Genomic DNA, 22,460 nt, shown 5'->3' with positions numbered 1-22,460 from the left:
ATAGATGCGTGTGAATTTCACACCTTTTTCTGCTGTCCCTCTGTCAACGACCACCAACTTCACTTCCTACATTATGCCCTATTTGCAGTTTTTTTTAACTTTACAGTGCCTTTATTAATACTGTGTTCACAGTTTCAAAACTCACATTATCGATCTATATGGATTGAACTGTGCATCAATTTTTATTGCTTTGACACAAAAAGGATTGAATAACCTCGGCTTTCAAAATTCATGAATTCTTTTTCCGGTCAAACTCAACCTCCAACAAAACTCTGTATCTACAAATTATTCTTCACATACAGGTTTCAAAACTAATCATTACAAGTTCAGAACCAAACAAAGTGATACATTTTATAATAATAAAAATTAAAATTATAAAGAACAAGCAAGCAAGCAAACAAACAAAGAATCACAGCTGATTTCCAATTTAGCCTTACTCAGGTGTTCTGTTTTTCACTTCATTACCATCTGTACAAAAGGGGAAATCAATTACAGAATCCCTCTCCTCCCATATAACTTAATTCTGCATTTAGCATTATTACTCAAAATTATAATTTATATATTAGGAATATATAATTGATTACTCAATTGTACATAGACTTTAGCACTCAGTAATCAAATGTTCAAACACACCAGTATCGTTGACCCATCAGTCGCTAATGTAAAATGCTGATTGCAGAGGTTCTTCACTAGTTCATCCACAAGATAGGGGGCTATACACTTGTTGATTATGATGCTGGTCTTAGACCTGGTAGAAGAATCTCTTTGGGCAATCTGTGAGGGAAACTCTGAGGAATGGGCTGAATGCCATCTTAATCTCAGCTCTTCTGCTCTGTGCACAAGTAACAAAGATATATAAAATATACTTAACCCAAACACACATACATGTACATATCTACACACAAATACACAAAAAATGAATTTCATAGACAGTTCTCAGACATTGATCTCTTGTGCCTCAAGCTGGGCCATTTCATTTGTTCTTGGCAAGGTGTACTTCTCCAGTTTGGAACAGCTCTCCAGAGTTGGTACTTTTTTCAGGTGCGACTCCCTGTTAACATGGTGCAACGCATCTGTTCTGCCTCAGTGCTTACATTCAAGTTCATGTCTACACACTGTACACCAAAAATGGATTGGTGTACTTCCAGCCTTGAACTGTATATGGCTGTCTTTTTTTTTTAGGGATTGCTTTTCTTTACTTAAGTTCTTCAAAGAGAGAGAATTAGATCAGTACATGAATGCTACTTATAAATACACTTGTTTAAAAACATTTAAAAGCCACAACATTAAATTGTAGTCAAAAGCATATAATTTTGTAAATTAATCTTAATGCTTCAATCTACCAAAATGCTTAAGCTTAAAGTTGTACTAGACACACTTTTAGAAACTTCAGCTAATCCAAATAGCACGCTAGTTACCTAGCTACCTAATCCACTATCCTCTGTCTTTACTCCAGCACCATTTTCATTTTGTTCAGTGACCTTGCACAGAGCGGGAAGAAATGTGGCTGGTACAGAACCCAGCTGCTTCAGACTGGTCCAGTCAAGAAGTTGCGGGGCTTCACTGGTTTAATTAAACCCCACACCTTCTTGATGCTGACAAAAAATAAATAAATAAATAAATAAAATCATGAGCAAATGTGACCATGTTGTATTTTTACAACATAAGATTTACTTAAGCAGCATAAGAACATGAAACAGAGCCTGAAAGTGTGTCTCACTCTAAATGCGTGAGAGTTGGCAACCCTGGTAGTATTACTCTCTCCAAGTGGTGTTTCTTTTCAGATGTAATTGTAACATGGTATCATGTTACCAAGTGGCTCTCTGGGATTTAAAAGAAAAAACACATGATCACAAGATAGCAACACACACTAGTTAAGAACAGGGCTGAGAAACAAGAGATTAGAGTCCAGCTGAAGATTGCCATGAGCAAACGACACTTGCGTCGAGCAATGTCTATAAACAGTGACTGTTTTCACATTTTTTTTTGACCATAACAGATGTAACTGATTGCAAACCCAAAATTACGGTGGCCCTAAAGTGCAGAACACTAACAAACCAAAAACGCAACGCATTAACTCAAAATGGAAAGGGTATGTCCTTATTGAACATTAATCAATGCTCGTTTCTGATTGGACACAGGGTATGACTATCAAAGTTTAAGGAACTATGCTTTTTCAGTCTGCTGATATCTTAGCCTAGCGAAAACACTTGTTCACTTGTTCAAAACATTTCAATTTGTGTGGAAAATACTTCCATAGTATTCAGTAGATTGTGAGTTTTTGTATGTTTGTTTCTGTAGGCTGTGCTCTCTCTGCTGATAATGATACAGAAATCACACGACACAAAGGTGGTTCAGTGCTGTTACCCTGCTCCTGCTCTGACCTGCACACCAAACCTCAGAAATTCACCTGGATGAGCTACAGAACAGGAGATGGGACAGAAGTGTTAAATGATGAACGCTACCGTGGCAGACTTCAGCTGTTTAATAACATTTCTCCTGCTAATCTGTCTCTGCTCATATCTGACCTGAGAGAAGAGGATCAAGGAGTCTACAGGTGCAGCACTGAAAAGGAACACAGAGACATCTGGCTTTCTGTTAAAGGTAAAGCATTTAAATACACAATAAAAGCTGATATCAAGTCTGCTTTCACAATGAAAAAAATCTTCAAATGAATTATACTTACATATGTAATAATGTCTACTCCATTTATCTTATCTAAAGGAGAATTAATCTAGGAGCCATATTGTGACATCAGTATCAAGTTATAAATGACAATAAATACTGATTATGAATCAGACTGGCTTGAAACTTTGGGAGGCTATCAGATAGATTAGACTAAGAAATGTCAAATCCAAACTTATCTGGGTAACACTGTAGTGTTTATAGAGCTACATGACACCTGTATAATCCCTTCCTGACAAACCTACGAAAACCAAACAGATGTAACCCGGGTGTAATGAAGGATTAAGTTTGTGTAACAAGTTTGGAGTTATGATCACTGTGGGGAATCTGTTACAATGCACAAGTGCTTTGTTCTCCACCTACATTCTCTTTTATTCCAACTAGATTCCTTTAGGTTACAGGTGGATAGAGATGTGGTTCTACAGAAGGAAATGTATGTAATGTATCTATGTAATAGCTTTTCTGAGTACAGTCACAAGCATTAATCATTAATAACAATACAGTTGATAGTTATTAGATTGTCTTATGCTGAAATAGTCAAATAGACAATAACATGCTCTTAAACTATATGAAAATGATTATGACAATCGAGCTGTACCACACGTCATATGAATCATAAACCGTATTAATAACAAATAATCCTCCTTAGATCAAAAAGTTGCCGATAATTAACAATTACAGTGCAAGATGCAAATGTTACCGCCAACTGTTTACATCTCAAACTGACGGGAAGCAGAAAGTGCATTCAGTTATTCAGTCATTCAACGGCAAGCAGTGAACGGCCCGAATGCACAATAAAGTTGCTCAAACTTATACATATACTGCGTAAATATGACAAGCTTTACAATTTTCCGCACGCACAAATCCACCAAAGCAAGATTAACTGTATAAACAGTTAAAGTAGTCTTTAAGGCAGTCATATGATAGTCTGTTAGCGCCCTCTGCTGGACTGGCTTGCACTTTCCTTTCCAACACCGGGTTAATTAAAGGTTAACAGCTTTCATGATGCTGGTTATCAACTTTCTCAGTAAACCCAGGTTTTAACCCTGAATCAGGGTTTACTCAGCGTGCGCGTGCACATAAAAGCCAGACGTTTGCAGGAAACAGCCAATAGCGTTCAAGATGGAAAAAAGCAGGTGAGCAGACTTCCGGCTGAAGAGCAAGAGATTATTATGCGGAAATATGAGGAATTTAAACCTACACTAACCGCAAAAAAGCAACACTGTTGCAGCTGCTAAAGCTGGAGAAAATTACTGATTGTGTAAATGAATAAGTTTATTTTTATAGACTCACAATGAGAATAAACCGATTAAAACTTATAACCCCAACATCTCATGTAACAGGCCTATAAATGAAAAAATTTAATTAAATATTAGTAATATAAATGAAAATATATTAGGACAGGAATAATGCAAATATGTTCCACTCAGAAAGAACCGTACAGCAACACACACAGTTTGCGGTTCAGTGCGTCAGATCTTTAATGTGCGGTTCAAGAAGCCGGCATGATAAACTACACCATCTGCCCAATATCAATATCTTTCATCCAGATGGTCATCGGGAAAATCCAGGGGATTGTGTCTGTCCCTAAAAATTCTTTCCCTTCCAAGTGCCTTCTTATTATTTGCGCTCCAGAGGATTCTCCACAAACGCTGAAGCCATCGCTACAAACACTAAAGGGTTAACTTTCCCGCGTCAGAGTTCTCTCACTTTGCTCACAGCTGATTGGTCCAGTTTGGGTTGGAGTTCTCTTACCCAGAATAAAAGCTGCTCCGGAGCAGGTTAGCCGTGTAGTGTACGTTACCATGGCGATGAAACCCGCTAAAAACCACTCCACCTTGTTGAGAGTGAAAAAGCAGAGTTTACTCAAACTAAACGCAGACTTACCTAGGGTTACCCAGGTGATTGGCACATTGTTTAAAAATCTCTTCTGGTTTGCAGCAGAAAATGTTGTGATTTACAAGCAGGGAATATTAATATTTGCAGTACTTCTATTATTAAGTGTAAATGTTATGTTTACAGGCTGTGAGCTGGTGAAGAAGGCAGAGGTAGAGCGTGTGTCTGTGTTCACAGGAGAGTCTGTAGTTCTGCCCTGCGTCTGCACTGACCTACAGGCCAAACCACAGTCTCTAAAATGGGAGTTTAATGGAAGAAATCGTTATCAGGAAATTTACCCTGAACAGACTGGACATCACAGAAACAGAGTCAAACTGGTCAGAAACTCTCCAGGAAACCTCTCTCTACTCATATCAGACCTGACTGAAGAGGACAAGGGACGCTACAGATGTTCTGTACAAGCTGATAGAAGATATTTCAGATTATATGTTAAAGGTACATATTTTCATTAATGACTGTTAGCATGCTTTACTCCAGTGTCATGTGCCATATTACTAACAGTGATAAAAAACAATCATTAGTATTAATAAGTTTTGTCTTTTCAGTAGGAAGAAGAGAAACTACAACACAATCGAGGAAAACAGACACAACACCTCCATCAGAACAGCCTCAGAGTAAAACAACAAACTCTCCACCTGCATCATCCTCATTTAGCAACAAGATAAAAATAATTTTAAAAAATAATAATAATTAAAAAAAAAGCAAACACTCAGCCTCCCTCTAGCTAATGTAACTTTCCATTATCCCAAGTGAAAAACACATCTCTATTATTTTAATAGAGATTTACTCACATTTTTATATGTTTTATTACACAGTTTTCTGTATTCCTGTGCTTTTGCTGCTGCTGACACTCAGTGTTGTGGCATTTATTTGTTGGGGATGCAGAAGCACAACACACACACACACACCCCAAGTTTTTCAAAGGTTAACTGATGGAATTTCTCTTTCAGATTAAATCCTTTTTATGTAACTTGCTATTTTGGCTTCCCAATTCAGAATATAAAAGCAGATTTGGAGATTAACTGAAGAATTTGTGATCCAACTTGCGTTTACAGGAACTTAACCACTTAATTCAATTCATGCTGAAAGAAAACTAAATGTTTTGCTGATACATTTTGTTGAAATGTTCCCTTGGGAATCAGATCAAGGCCAGGCAGTCAGTCAGTAAGTCAGTCTGTCTCTCTGTTTGTTCACAAGTATTCTGAGCCAAATAAGTAAATGTTTGCTTTCACACATAACCAGTACTGTTTTGTTTTACTCAGTATTACTTTGTGTGAGTTCAAACAGCACGGCTGCCTCCACACCTTACTACAGAAACCACTTACAATCCACTAGAGGTGTGATTTCGGAGGTCTTTTCTCTTTAGGAGGAAGATGTGGAGAGAACGTGATTACTGATGGACATCAGGACTGTGAGGGAAAGCAGGAGGATCAGGTTAGCACACGTAAAATAACAGTTATAACAGATTTGTTTCTACCTTTAGAGATTTAGTTGTATTTGTGATACACTGCAGGTAACACACATGAACCACACATGCTTTCATTGAACAGTGAGTTATAGGAAAGTATCTTCTGCTGCTTCTATCAGAACAAAACATGGTGTAAAGAAAGAAGTCACATTTGGAGATTTGTTTCGTCTTTACAGGATTTTACTTGCTTCTTAGATTCAACGTCAACAGCCACAGTATTGTCACTGTTTGTGTGTTATATGTATAATTTTCCTCTTCTGTCTTTCCACAGACTGTACCTGATGTTGAAACTTTTTGTATTAAATAACACATTAACACAGCCGGAGCAGCACGAGTTCAGATTAACGCTGGAGAGAAAACTGAATATGCCAGCATTATAACAAACTAATCCACAGTAAATATACACACATTCTCAGATATTATAGAATAATGCTAAAAACATATATTAAATACAATCTATGGCAAGCATGGGATTCACAATATTGACTTTTTGTGATTTTTATAAATTTTACCGTTAAATAGCAGATTCAGGCATATGCATGTGTGTGTTACATTTACTTATGTTAGCTAAGGGTATTGTTCTGCATTCACTGTTAATCATTAAAAACTGCTGAGGGATAATCTTGCTAATTATATTTTGAGTGAAAGTGTCATTTTATATCTTATGTGTACCATTGTTATATCAGGTTAAGAAATGAATGCTCTAGAAGCATCATCCTGTTTTGTGTAAGAAGACTGCTCTACATGTTCTTGCTTGTGACTTTCGTGTGAAATTTGAAGTCTCCTGATTTTGGGTAAAAAATAAAAGGAGGATTGTTGAATCTGTCTGGACTGAATGTGTTTCTAACCTAGTTTTTGGGCCATTTTCCAAATACTCCTCATAGTTTTAACAATTTTTGTTTGTTTGTTTTTACATTTAGTTACATGCTTTTTCAAAATTCACACATCTTATTTTTCACATGTTTACATAATATTTTCAAAACTGTGCTTGATCGATATCTTACATGCATATGTGTGTCTATGTACAGTATGTGTAGTGAATATATGTCTAGTTCAGCCATGAAACTCTATCCGTGCTCCGATTGGTTCCCGCGATGCCAGTGCAGCAGCCAATCAGCAACGCTTCTCCGTCTACGTCACCCTTTATTATCCTGACCAGCAGTTTAGACCGGTAACCGCTAGTAAACACTGATCATGGCTGATGAACACTGGTTAATGCTGATAAACGCAGATAAACGCTGAGAATAGCTGATGATGGCAGATAAATGCTAAAAAGGCTGCTAAATGCCCATAATGGCTAAATGCTGATTATTTGTGATAAACTCCGATAATGGCCGATCAACGCAGATAAACACGGAAAGAAAAACTAATGAATTCCACATGATTGAACTGATTAAAGACTTGCCAGGTGGCGCTGGGTTTTATTAGGATCGCGCCATTTTTTCACTTTTACTCAAGCAGCACGAATCTCTATCGCCACCTAGCAATCCTGCAGTCACCTGTAATAATTATAATGAATCAAAAAAGCCTCCTGGTTCAATTATACTGACAGATTCACTGATTTTGAAGAACAATAAAATGACATTTCTACAGTAAAATTCTACTTTCTACTTTATATTTCTAAATGAATTGATTTCTGTTGGGAGCATAGAGCAGGTGACTGTAAACTGATCTGAGTGGCTTTGAGATTTGAAATGTCCATTTTATTTCAGCAGGAAGTTGAAGAAAAATATTAATATTTTGGTTTCAGAGACTTCCTCTGTGAAATGATCCATCTATACTTTCTAACATTTTATTCATGCTTAGATTTATAATAATAATAAATAATAATAATAATTATAATAAATAAAAACTGTAATTTTTGCCAAATTGCAGTGGTATAAGCGGAACAAAACACTATGACATGTACTGTAAGAAAACGGCATCATACCACTCTTTCGTTGATTATTTTCCTATAACAGCACATCTCATCTTGTTTTATAGACAAAAATGAAATAAGTTATGTTTTCTGGTTTTGTACACAGTGCTTCTAAAATTCTACAAGGTTTTTGGAGTGGTGAATTAAATAAAACTTAAATACTTCAATTCACTTAACAGATTAAAAAAAAACTGAACCCAGTGTTCTAAAAAGAAACTATAATAATGAAGGAAAATGTAAAAGAATACAACGTTTTGCACAATTTACACAGATACTGTGACACAAAGTTATTAAAAACAGAAAAGATCACTTTATATTTGTCACCACAGACAATTCCCTGCCAGACCAGCAGAGGGCATCTCTCTCATAGTATGAATTTCTTCCTTGGTTGTTCCACTGATTTCCTGCACACACCTGTCTTGTGTTTCTCCTGATTGGTTCCTATTTATAAGTTTTGTGTTTTCACTACTCGGTTGCTTAGCATTTGTTTTCATGAGTAGTTATTATCTAGTTTATGTTGTTTGTAGAAGATTTTTAACATTAGGCATTGTCACAAAGCAACTTTACAGCTCTACCCCAAATTCCTAACAATATGAGAAGGAAAATAATTTTATTGTCCTGTACATGTATATGAGACAGTAAAGGCCTTCTTTCTTCTTTCTGCAGAAATCTGGATGTAGATTTAGATCTCTAATGAGCAATTATCTGTAGACCAGCTGTAGTAGCAGCTTTATGGCACAAGATGCCGCCACTTAGGCACTTAACCAGAGCTCTATAATCAATGAATAAATAAATAATTAAATAAACTAACCCCTTTTCCCCCCCATTTCAAGATCTTTAAATGCTAATAAATGATGTTACTGCTTACAGTTATAGTCTTCTGATTAATCTGACTTTTGATAATGAGTCATGATCATCAAAGCCTCTAAGTGCTCCTCAGCTCACACATGGTAAATGTGTCTTTATTGCTTCCTGTAAGTCTAGGGAAACACACTTGCTGGTGAATATACTGATGGACATTACAGCTTTGTCCCAAACACTAGAATTAATGTGTGCTGAAAAGTGAAGTTAATGTTGCAGCTCATGCACAGATTTGCTTTTAATATACTCAAGTAAGTCAGATGACCTATATTGAATTATTATTATTACTATTATTAGTTCTAGTAGTATTTTTTTTTAGGTTAATAAAAAGTGTCATCTGTCATTTTATTGAATTGAAAAAGAAGATTTGTCACATTGCAATTCGTCTACTGTTGTGTTGACTCGGTCCCTCAGGCTTCCTAGGGGTCATCTAACAAACTTCACTTGAGTTGATAAAGTATAGAAACTGCCTTAAGATCAAGATTAAAGTGTAGAAATTGTATAATTGTATAAATGTATAAATTTGAAACACTAAGAGCAAATTTTAATGCATTCATTTGTTTATTTAAAATTTCATCTAAAGAAAGAGGCTACATGCAAGCATTGAGAACATGACACCTAAGACAGATAACAATCATGATACTGTGATAAAACCACCACATGAGAAAATATATGAATAGCTATTAATACTGCATATAAAAACAAATTAGGTAATGGAAAGAGTTATGAAAAGATTTTCCAAAAAGAGAAATGACATAGCGTTGTTGTGGTTTCCTGAAAATCAATCTATATAAGAGACAGACACTCAGGCAGTGTGACAGTGTGTGTGTTTCACTTTGAGGGATTGGTGTGTGTGCAGAAGAATCAGTAATGATGAAGTGCTTGTATCTTTTGTCTGTTGTGTTTCACGTCGCTGCAGGTGAGTGAAGTTATTTTCTATTTTCTATTACAGAAAGGAGAGAGAATATTAGCCAGTTCTTAGTTCAGCTGCTTTGTGTTTAGTTCATGTGCTTTCTGTCCAGACTGGGTTTACAGTAGGCCGTAGTTCAGCCCTGGTCCTGACAAACCAAACCAAACACTGCAAAATGTTTATCATTTAGAGTTTTAATTAACTGTACGTCCTACAGTGTCATAATATTAATAGGGCCAAAAGTGGTGAACACATTCAATGGAAACATTTGATTATGGCTTCATATTTTATAAATGTAATGTTACTAAAATGCTAAATTCAAGACCAGCATGTACTTCAAGTTAAATTGCCCAAAGACAGCAGTAATCTTTATATGCAAGGTAAACATACACATCATGCCTTGTGTTATAATGTCCTTATTTAGACCTGTTCAGCTTTGATCATGTGGATTTTTTCTTCCTGATTAACTTCAGTCTAAAATGTACTGATGAAGAGAGGTGGGCTAATGAATAAGGAGGATTCTACAGTGAGATTATTTTACATCCCTACAATAATGTGTGAAAACATGCACTGTAATTTACTGAATTACATCTCTCACAATCTGTCTTATTTCTATCTATCTATAATAATTCATATAAAGGGTAATAGAAAAGTTAATTTCCTGTAACTTGTACGTCACCTCTTCATTCTGGTCTTAGCTGTAAATAGATGTGTGAATTTCACACCTTTTTCTGCTGTCCCTCTGTCAGTGACCACCAGCTTCACTTCCTACATTACACTTTATCTGCAGCATTTTTTTTGTTTGTTTGTTTAAAAAAAAAGTGCCTTTATTAATATTGTGTTCACATTTTCAAAACTCACAACAGCAGTCTATTTGAACTGAACTGTGTATCAATTTTTATTGCTTTGACACAAAGGATTGAATAACCTCAGCTTTCAAAATCCATGAATTCTTTTCTCACTCAAACTCAACCAACAAATCTGTGTATCTACAAATTATTTTTCACATATTCACATACAGTTTTCAAAAACTAATCAATACAAGATCAAATCGATACATTCTATAGTAATAAAAATTAAGATTGTGAAGAATAAACAAACAAACCATAGGTTATTTCCAATTTAGCCTTACCCAGGTGTTCTGTTTTTCACTTCATTACCATCTATACAAAAGGGGAAATCTGTGGACCTGTAAGCAGCGTGGTGATGCAGTGGGTAGCGTTGTCTCCTCACAGCTCCAGGGTTCCCGCTTCAATCCTGAGCTCGGGGTCCCATCTGTGTGGAGTTTCTGTGCTTGTTCTCCCGATGTCCATGTAGGTTTCCTCTGGCTTCCTGCCTCCTCCTAAAACATGCCAGTAGGTGGATTGGCTAAGACAAATTGCTCTTTGTTATCATTTTGTATGTGTGTGTGTGGTTACTGCAGTTGACTGGTGTACAATCCAGGGTGTGTTTCCAGTATACTCCAGCTATATGTTGTTGGGCGAGAGATGCTTTGCTAGTGTTTTGGTAGAATGAGTTGGTTTTGAGGTGTGTATGAAGTGTTTCGTTAGTTATAGTGCATTATGGATGTGAGGTTAACTGGTGTACTGACCTGCACTCTGGTAAAGCCAACTATGTAAAGAGTTTGGAAAGAGTGAACATAGTACTGAGAAGTGTGGGTAAGTAAGTATAAAAAACTGATAACTGATCATTTTAAAGAAATCTGCATATTCTGTACTACAGGGTTGCCGACTTTGGCTACCAGGCTGGATTGAGATTTATGAATCAAATTACCTTTTTTGCTGTTCAGAAATGAGAATTAGGGGATAAAATATGCCTAACGGTCATGAAAACAATGTAAATGTAAATTTACAATTCATGCTTTTCTTTTGAATTAAAATAGGAAAGACATTTTCCTGACGTTTTATGAACCTATTTTGCTGAATGCTCTTTGTTGTATTCTGAGGCTGCTGACTGAATTTTTAATCATCTGCAGAGGTGGCTCATATTTGTAGCATGGTTCCATCTGGGTCATCTTGTTACACATTACAGAGGACATTGTACCCTCTAGTGATAATTTTTTACTTGTTTCAGTTTTGTTGAGGCCTATCACAGAAGGTTTTCTCAGAATCTGCATTTGAGTGTGGTAGGCAGAGCACAGCTCTTCATGGCACTTAAGTGTGCCCTTATGATGTCCGTTGAGTGGAATTCTTTCTCCCCATCCACCTTGACCAGGGCAGTTTTCCAGACCCTTTCAGGGATGTTGGTGTCTTCTAGCATTTGAAAATCCAGAAACTCCACACCCATGCTGTCCTGTTCTCTGGCATTGTCAAATGGCAGACGGTGACTGTCAAATATCAACACAAGTTTACTTCAGTTTTATGAAATTCTCTAAATAAAACTGCAACTAATTCTTCATCACCAACTTAGCCAAACAAGACAAAAAACACATTTCAATTACAGAAGCCCTCCAGCCTCAGAAGGATCTTGTCTTACCCATTACAGTAGCTGGTAGAGCCAGCCTCCACTCCAAATCACTCAGATTATTGGTACAGTCAAACAGGGTTAATTTGTTCACCTTTGTACAAAGTAAAGCACATCATCCCTTTTGGTGTCCAGTCTCTGCCTGAAGTCCACAAACTGAGCATGTGAGAGAATTGTGTCATTCAGTGGCAGCTTTGTCAAGGTATACAAGGTTCCCCTGTAGACCTCACCAGAAAGCCCATTGCTGCTTTGTAGAGGTTTGCAACATCACTGGAGGGAATCTTGCCAGCCTCATGCAGCCTTCTCACAGTGGCACTTGTTGTCAGTCGTAGGGCCAAGCTGGAGGTCTGAAGTGCCAAAAAGACAACAAACCATCTCTTTATCTCACAGCAGAAGCATGCTGCCCTCACTACATATCAATAAGTTATTGCAGTTTACATTTTAAAAAAATGTAAAAAGTTAACATATCTAGTCACTTTTATTCACCTGGCAATTGATTTTCTTGTCCTACAAGATCAATAGTCTCTAAACTTGTCATTTTGAAAGCTACAGGCTTCAGGAACATTGACCTCAGCTTTCGTATGAAACTCCTTATCTGAAATAAAGAGATATTAACCTCCCAAAAACAACTGTACACATTACACTTACTGAAATAGTGAAATCACGTACCTGCCCATGAAAGGGGATGGAGGTGTGGGTCTTGTCTCTGGAATAACAGATTAAACTCAATAAATGTTGGTAGAAGTGCTTGATAACAGAGGAGATGAACTTCAGCAGTTGAATCCTCAAAAAGGGAACAGAGTCACACAAATCTGGCTTGCCCTTCATCTAAGTACAGTTTATTAAAGCTGAAGTGTCATACAAATTCTTACAAATAATAAAAGAAACTTTTACCAACCTGTGGATCTAAAATAGCGTTGTAGAGACGGAGTATACAGTTCATAGCTAGGTCCAAACTGAGCCACCTGATGCTCAAATGCTGCAGTACCTCCATGTACTTTGTGTCACAAAACACACATAACTCTTAAATAAATAAATAAATAAAATATTTTAATAATTATACAAGTATTATACAATAGTATGACCCTTCAATAAATGATTGCCATTTCATCTCACAATATTCACAAAGTACAATAAATGCGTTATGCAAGGATAACTTTCCGTCACGCATGTACTTCCTCTTTGTGCTGGATTTGAACCAGTATGCAAGATCAACACAAAAATCCTGAACATCAAAGCCTGATATCTGGGGGGTAAATAAAACATTATGTTAGTCATATTACTGTATGTCAAATCACTCCCTGAAATAGAAATTATAAACAAGATTTAAACACAGCTAACATTGTGACTTCCAAGCAATTACCTCTGAATACAGCAACCCTCCAGCATGTGTATTATTGTCTACAATGTGGCAGGGACAGCCTAGGACAAATACAGAAGGATTCTGGTCCAGGACCCTGCTCCTAACTGAATTTCTGATACCCATGTTGACACTGGCATTGTCAACTGCAAGATCCACACAATTGATCCATGGGATGTTGTAACTTTGCAGAACCCTCAGTCGCTAATGTAAAATGCTGATTGCAGATGTTCTTCACTAGTTCATGTGTAAGATAGGGTGCTATACACTTGTTGATCATGACGTTGGTCTTAGTCCTGGCAGAAGAATATCTTTGGGCAATCTGTGAGGGAAACAATATGGTACAATCCTAACTAAACAAAATACAAACAAAAACACTTATCTGCTTGCTGGATGTACCAAATCTCATATTATCCCAAAATGTATTTTCCATATGAACTAATAATTCTTAAGTAGTCAGTAGTAGTAAAACAGACACAATACATGATTTTGGAATTAAATGTGCTAAAGCATAAGTAGATTCATAAAATGTAATTTTGAAACTTCAGGTAACGAGCGCGCGCTAGTGTCTGGTTGAGTGTTGCTCTTATATAGCCTATTTATAGAGAATGATTGATGCTTTATCACTGCAATCTTTCTAACTCAAATTAATCTATGTAGTGAGTTCAAACTCGAGTAGGTTAACACACAATGGCCCAAGAGTGTTATACATGCGCACACAGATCCACTTCTTGTCCATCTAACAGTCGCATCAACTGACGGACAGTTTCTCTGTCTGTGATCATCCCGGACATCCAACATTTCTGCTGCATCCACTGATAGCCATGTTGTCGTTCTGATGTCTGAAGCTGCTGGTGTATAAAATATGCCACTTCGGCTTCATCTGTTTTGTTGCGTCTCCACCACAACTGGTTTCTGCATAACGTTCTCTCAAGAGTCTGGAGACGAAGGTTTATGTTGTGACTCTTCCAATAAAATCAAGCTTTCTCTATTTGTGAAACAAAAATAATCCTCTATAATGTTTTCCATAGTCATACAAGCCATGACAAATGCGACTAAGAAAACTCGTAATTGCAAAAAATAATTGTAATTGTTTTTTCAACTTTTTTTGATCATCGCTGTTGTAACTGATTGCAAACCCAAAATTAGTGGCCTTAAAGTGCAAAACACTTTAACAAACCAAAAACGCAATAGCATTAACTCACAACGGAAAGGGTAGGTCCTGACTGAACATCAATAAATGCTCGTTTCTGATTGGACACGGGGTATGACTATCAAAGTGTAAAGGAACTATGCTTTTTCAGTCTGCTGATATCTTAGACTAACGAAAACGCTTGAATGATTCAAGTTTTTTTCTTCTGTTTCACAAATTGTAATGTGAAATGTGCCCTTACTGTGGCAAAAGCTTGAAGCTGTTCCAAGCTTCACTGCGGTTAAGCAGCCACTCTTCCTGAAACCACGGTTAATCAAGCCGCAGTAAAATTTTACGGCGCGGCTTTTAGACACTTAGCGGTAATAGCGCTGAATTCAGAAAGCGAGCGCCCGCGAGCTCTTACACAACCAAAGCAACTTATCTTTCTACATAACGACCAATTTAAATAAATAAGTAACAAAACAAACACACAATTTAAAGTATCTATGAGTATACAGGCTAAAAGTTTACATTTAAAAAATGGGCAAGTCAATCAATTTAAAGAGTGTGCTTAAAGCATTAAGCTTAAAATAACATCATTTAAAAACCTTTATTATTATTATTATTTTATTTTTTTAATTTTTTTTTTTATTAAGTGAAGCTTGGCAAAGCTTCAAAGCTTTTGCCACAGTAAGGGCAAAACATTTCAATTTGTCAATGTTTTCAATTTGTCCAGAAAATACTTCCATATAGATTGAGAGTTTTTGTGTTTGTTTCTGTAGGCTGTGCTCTCTCTGCTGATAATCAGACAGATATCACACGACGCAAAGGTGCTTCAGTGCTGTTACCCTGCTCCTGCTCTGACCTGCACACCAAACCTCAGAAATTCACCTGGGAGAGCTACAGAACAGGACATCTGACAGAAATGTTAAATGATGAACACTACCGTGGCAGACTTCAGCTGTTTAATAACATTTCTCCTGCTAATCTGTCTCTGCTCATATCTGACCTGAGAGAAGAGGATCAGGGAGTCTACAGCTGCAGCACTGAGAAGGAACACAGAGACATCTGGCTTTATGTTAAAGGTAAAGCATTTAAATACACAATAAAAGTTGATATTCATTGTGAAAGCAGACTTGATAAGTCTTCAAATTAATTGTAGTTACATATGTAACAAAAATGTCTACTCAATTTACCGTAACTAAAGGGAAATTAATCTAGGAGTCATATTGTGACATCAGTATCAAGTTATAAATGGCAGTAAATACTGATTATGGTATCAGACTGACCTGAACTTTGGAATGCTATCAGATTGGATTTGACATTTCTCAGTCTAATCTATGATTTATTTTGGTAACACTGTAGTGTTTATAGAGCTACATGACACCTGTATAATCCCTTCATGACAACTGACATAAGCCTACATAAACCAAACAGATCTAACCCGGGTTAATTAAAGGTTAACAGCTTTCATGACGCTGGTTACCAACTTTCTCAGTAAACCCTGGTTTTAACCCTACACTATTTTTTTAAACCTACACTAACCGCAAAAAAAAAAAAAAAAAGAAAAAACTACCATTGCAGCTGCTAAAGCTGGAGAAAATTACTGATTGTGTAAATGAATAAGTTTATTTTTATAGACTCACAATGACAATAAACTGAAAACTTATAACCAACATTTCATGTAACAGGCCTATAAAAGTAAATTTTTAATTAAATATTAATAAAATAAATATCAGTTCATGAATATTAGGACAGGAATAATGGCACCGCATGTAAATATGTTCCACTCGGAAAGAACCGCACAGCAACACACACAGTTTGCGGTTCAGTGCGCGCGCGGCTTCTGCGTGTCAGAGTTTTAATGTGCGGCTCAAGAAGCCGGCATGATAAACTACACCATCTGCCCAATATCAATATCTTTCATCCAGACGGTCATCGGGAAAATCCAGGGGATTGTGTCTGTCCCTAAAAATTCCTTCCCTTCCAAGTGCCTTCTTATTATTTGCGCTCCAGAGGATTCTCCACAAACGCTGAAGCCATCGCTACAAACACTAAAGGGTTAACTTTCCCGCCTCAGAGTTCTCTCACTTTTCCGCTTTGTTAATACGTATTAATTATATATATTAATACATAATGTTTTTATGCAAGGTGTATATCTTAACTGGAATTATGTCCCATTGTAAGAGCATCATTAGCTCAAATACAAGAATTACAACCAATGTTATAGATTATTAAAGATTTAGCAGTTATTAAAATAAAAATAAGGCAGTATAGGTTCAGTATTGTGTATCAGAGTCCTGATATTGGATTCATATAGAAGATTTAAACAGGTGATTGGCACATTGTTTAAAAATCTCTTCTGGTTTGCAGTAGAAAATGTTGTGATTTACAAGCAGGGAATATTAATAATTGCAGTGCTTCTATTATTAACTGTAAATGTTATGTTTACAGGCTGTGAGCTGGTGAAGAAGGCAGAGGTAGAGGACGTGATTGTGTTCACAGGAGAGTCTGTAGTTCTGCCCTGCGTCTGCACTGACCTACAGGCCAAACCACAGTCTCTAAAATGGCAGTTTAAGGACTTTCAGGAAATTTACCCTGAACAGACTGGACATCACAGAAACAGAGTCAAACTGGTCAGTAAAAATTCTCCAGGAAACCTCTCTCTACTCATATCAGACCTGACTGAAGAGGACCAGGGAATCTACACATGTTCTGTACAGGATGATAGCAGAGATTTCAGATTATATGTTAAAGGTACATTTTTTCATTAATGACTGTGAGCATGCTTTACTCCAGTGTCATGTGCCATATTACTAACAGTGATAAAAACAGTCATTAGTTTTAATAAGTTTTGTCTTTTCAGTGGGAAGAAGAGAAACTACAACACAATCGAGGAAAACAGACACAACACCTCCATCAGAACAGCCTCAGAGTAAAACAACAAACTCTCCACCTGCATCATCCTCAACAACACTGGAAGGTAAACAGCAAACTCACAGCAGCCTCCCTCTAGGTGCCAAAACTTTTCATCAGCAATGAACGGTTTTACGGTCACGGTTTCAGTTCGTTACTTGCTGTGCTCAGAAAAAAAAAAATACTACTGCCAAATCCAAAGAAAGAATACACTTTTATTTGGTAACGAACACTTTAACTATGGAAAAAAATTTTTAAAAAGGTAATCATTCTGCATTCTTTATAACTCACTAAATAGATTAATTTGAGCTCAAACTCGAGTAGATTAACACACAATGGCCCACGACTGTTATACATAGACAGATCCACACAGAAAAAAGTCAGAATTGTGAGATATAAAGTCGCAGTTACCTTTTTAATGTTTTTCTCCGGGGCGGAAACGGGCTTCATCCCCGCGCGCTATCAATCCCCGGGTGATGACGGTGTAGATGACGTCATATTAGATGTATTGCCATGAGCATACGGCACTCGCGTCGAGCAAAGTCTACAAACACTGACTGTTTTCTCTACATGTTTTTCACCATCGCAGTTGGAACTGATTGCAAACCCAAAATGTTCCCAGACAGGAGGCTTATATGATGCAGGGGGCGGCTCTATCAGCGGCTTGTCTCCTCCGCTTGCCATGTTAAACTGCAACACACCAACACGTGCAGAACGGTGATGTCATCAACTGATTTACATACAGTGCAGTCGATTGGACAACTCCTCTTTGACCCACGTGATACACAGGCGGAGCGAATCCATCTACAGAGCCATGCAGGGGCATTAGCGGAGCTGTCTGTCTATTTCACACTTTGTTTTCTTCACCAGAACAGATGTTACAGATGCGTCGCCAGTCTTTAGATTAACTGCAGTGCAAATACGTTTTTTTAAACACTATGGAGGAATTTCCTGTTATCTATATCAATATCATTTGTTAATCAGTATTATATCAATCAGTATCTATGCAACAGTATTGAAAAGTGACCTTAAATCACCTCATGTATTAACTTTCAGAACTTCATTTTTATAGGGATGTTTCTGTGAGAACAGACTGGTGTGACCTTGTAGGTGGTGTTTTTTAAGGTGAAGGCTAATGTTTTTGAAAACATAAACTGACTGAACTCTCACCACGGTTAAAACTGAGATAAGGGGATAGGTGGGTGATTAAAAGAAAGAAGAGAAAACTCCATCCGATGAGATCATTGTTTTAGAATTGTATAAAAGCATGGGCCACGATTATGTAAATCAGATGCTCTGCAGACAGAGCCCCTTGTCTTTGTAACTAATTTTTCTTATTCTGATTTGCAGAAGTATTTCCCACGACAACACCCCTAGTGTCTAACCACAGCTGTCTAACTACAAGTGGCTCTCTGGGGTTTAAAAAAAAAAATGCACATGATCACTAGATAGTGTAACACACACAGTAGTTAGGAACTGGGCTGAGAAACAAGAGATTAGGGGTTTTGAGTCCAGCTGAAAATATTCCACTACTGACCCTGTGTGTTTAATAAACCTCTTAATGACAAACTGGACAATTCCTTCAACGTCATGACTTGTTTTTTGCTCTCACCATCAGCTGTGAGCTTTATATTGACAGAGGTGAACCTTTCCTAATCAAACCCAACACTACAATATGGTACAATCTTAACTAAACAAAATATAAACAATAAACATAATTATCTGCTTACTGGATGTACCAAATCTCAGATTATCCTAATATATATATTTTCCATATAAAATAATAATATGGAAATTAAATAATTTAATTTCCATATTCATTAATAATTATTAATTCTTATTAAATCTAAGTACATTTTTTCATTAATGTGCTTTGCTCACAGTCCACAGTCCATGTGCCATATTACTAACAGTGATAAAAACAGTCATCAGTTTTAATAAGTTTTGTCTTTTCAGTGGGAAGAAGAGAAACTTCAACACAGTCGAGGAAAACAGACACAACACCTCCATCAGAACAGCCTCAGAGTAAAACAACAAACTCTCCACCTGCATCATCCTCAACAACACTGGAAGGTAAACAGCAAACTCACAGCAGCCTCCCTCTAGGTGCCAAAACTTTTCATCAGCAATTAAAAAAACACATCTGTATTATTACATTTATTAACATTTTTGGTGTTTTATTACACAGTTTTCGGCATTAGGGCGGTTTTACTGTTGGTGATACTCGGTGTAGTGGCATTTATTTGTTGGAGATGCAGAGGTATATATACACACAGACACACACACACACAGATTTTGAGTAATTAGGTAAAATTTGTGGGTGTTTTTTTTTCCACCATTTTTTTCTACTGGGAATCAGATCTGTCAGATCTAAGACTATAAAATTAAAATTTTATTAATTTAGTTACAATTAGTCATGAACTAAATAAGTCAGTCAGTAATTCAGTAAGATACTTTCACGTACAATAATCACAGCAAAATAAAGTTTAAAATGTGGCTCTTTGCATCACTCAGGGTTAATGTATGTGAGATGAAGCAGAACAGCAGCCTTCACACTTTACCTGATTACTTCAAATAGTGAAATTCTGTAGTTACCACTAGAGGTGTGATTTCTGAGGTCTTTTCTCTTTAGGAGGAAGATGTGGAAAGAACATGATTACTGAAGGACGTCCAGACTGTAAAGGAAAGCAGGAGGATCGGGTTAGTGTACATGCAGGCCTGGGTTCAGCTGCATTTTTATTATCATGTGACATCTTTAAGACTTTGAGTCCTACTGTGTTCTTAATATGATCTCCATTCAATTCTGCATGGCTTCTACAATAATCAGTTATAACAGATTTGTTTCTATCTTTAGAGATTTAGTTGTATTTGTGATACACTGCAGGTAACACACATGAAACACACATGCTTTCATTGAACAGTGAGTTATAGGAAAGTATCTTCTGCTGCTTCTATCAGAACAACACATGGTGTAAAGAAAGAAGTCAGATTTGGAGATTTGTTTCGTCTTTACAGGATTTTACTTGCTTTTTGGAGTCAGTGGTAAAACACACAGAATTTTTATGTTTGTTATATGTATAATTTTCATCTTCTGTCTTTTCACAGACTGTACCTGATGTTACTTACTCTACTGTAACCCACATTAACACAGCCGGAGCAGCACGAGTCCAGATCAATGCTGGAGAGACAGTTGAATATGCCAGCAACTAATCCAAAGTAAATATAAATACATTCATACATGTATTTTTTTTGTACCATAAAAAGCAAATTCAACAGATTCATCCAGAGTATTGTGTTACATTTACTTATGTTAGCTAAGGGTATTGTTCTGCATTCACTTTGTCTGTTAATGAATAAAAAACTGGATAAAACTGGATGGATAATCTTGCTAATTATAATTTGAGTGTACATGTCATTTATCTCATGCATACCATTCTTATAGCAGGTTAAGAAATGAATGTTCTAGAAGTTTTATTGCCATCACACTATTTTGTGTAAAAAGACTACTATATGCTGTTTGTAGCCAAATGTAAAAATATGACAGTGTGCTTGTTGAGTGTGGAGTATTATACAGTATTCTCTGTGCATGGCACAACGTCGGTTAACTGACGCTGTGACAAAGAGGAAGTAGCCGTTCTCCCATCAGCCCCCTTGCCGCCCTGGCCTCAATCATGCGGTTACTCTGACATGCTGAGCGGCTCACAGTGGCTCTAACGTTCCAAGAAAACTCTATGTATGTATGCAGCTGTTGTTTTCTTACCACAAGATAACTGCCAGAGATGAGAATCACCCCGACACCTTCCTGTGTGTGCGTGTGTGTGTGTGTGTGCATGCTGAGACCATTCAACAGTCACAAAGTGTTTTATGTCAGTATCTGCAATAAATATCACTGACATATGGACATCTTTTACCGGAATCTATTTGCATTTACTCTGGTTATTCAGGGTTCATAGAACCATAGTTATATACTTTACAAGGGTCCTACTTACTTTATGTCAACCTTAACAGAAATTGCAACAGTAAGTTATATCACACAACTGGAATAATTCCAATAAACAAAATTCTGTAATATCAGTAACGAGATAAAAGCCATGTACGCAATTCATGGAAACATATATCACTTGAAAGTACATCTGGTATTAATGTAATTTTATGGATAGAGGAGAATTGTTTTCAATGTATATCAGTATAGAGGAGAGCAGGGCACAATCTAACTTGCATCTACTGTTCATGTACAATTCCCTGAAAGTAGGTAAGGTTCATTGTAACACACAGAGGGTTAGTTTACTAGAAAAGCCTGATAAATTAGTGCCAACAAAGTTACTTCAATACAATTAGTTGGCAGGTAACGCATGACGATTCTCACTGTGTCTGATTTGCTCAAGTTTACTTATGTGTGTTTCTTTGTGCCTTCAGGCTGGCTCATAACCTGAGACAGAAAAGAGCATGCAACACACACTCACACACAGAGTGTGAACTTGACGGAGTGAAAGCTGTGAGTCTGGGACAGACCAGTTCCTGCTGTGTGTTGGATTCTGTTGATTCTGATGAAAGTGAGCTGAAATTCATGGACTGAATAAACGTGAGCCGGAGTTCCACTAAAATTCCTCCTGTCTCCCGAGTCTTCCTCTGCACTCTCCCACACCAGCCTTCTACAGCCGACGCTCCACCACAACTATATAAGTGAATTTCCCTGTTTCTAGCTTTTCCCCAAACACTTCACTGCAGCAAAAGCAAACCAGCAAATGGTGGCACAGGAGGTCTCAGGAGTGCATTTGTTTAATTCTTGCTCATTTTCTGATCAATGATTTGTTGTTACGACCATTAAAAGTTTAATGTTTTCCCATTTTG

The 22,460-nt window shown here is 36.9% G+C and overlaps 1 protein-coding gene and 1 long non-coding RNA gene across 2 annotated transcripts; one reads left to right on the top strand and one right to left on the bottom strand.

The window, feature by feature from the left end:
* Window positions 1-730: 730 nt before the first annotated feature.
* On the top strand, window positions 731-7,224 carry LOC117596543 (polymeric immunoglobulin receptor-like). The gene is made up of 5 exons (XM_053231632.1): window positions 731-842; window positions 2,302-2,604; window positions 4,708-5,016; window positions 5,948-6,015; window positions 7,102-7,224. Exons 1-5 carry the CDS (start codon window positions 731-733, stop codon window positions 7,222-7,224), a joined length of 915 nt encoding a protein of 304 aa, XP_053087607.1.
* A 3,146-nt stretch (window positions 7,225-10,370) lies between these two features.
* On the bottom strand, window positions 10,371-13,970 carry LOC128317799 (uncharacterized). Its single transcript, XR_008301283.1, has 6 exons — window positions 13,565-13,970; window positions 13,100-13,447; window positions 12,871-12,907; window positions 12,688-12,796; window positions 12,296-12,548; window positions 10,371-12,064 (listed from the first exon to the last, which is right to left on the bottom strand). It is a non-coding gene; the product is annotated as an uncharacterized LOC128317799 (long non-coding RNA).
* Between the last annotated feature and the right edge of the window lie 8,490 nt (window positions 13,971-22,460).

The sequence above is a fragment of the Pangasianodon hypophthalmus genome, chromosome 30 (genome assembly GCF_027358585.1).
Source record: "Pangasianodon hypophthalmus isolate fPanHyp1 chromosome 30, fPanHyp1.pri, whole genome shotgun sequence".
Lineage (NCBI taxonomy): Eukaryota > Metazoa > Chordata > Actinopteri > Siluriformes > Pangasiidae > Pangasianodon > Pangasianodon hypophthalmus.
The sequence above is the reverse complement of the archived record's forward strand: the minus strand, read 5'-3'. Positions and strand labels throughout refer to the sequence as shown.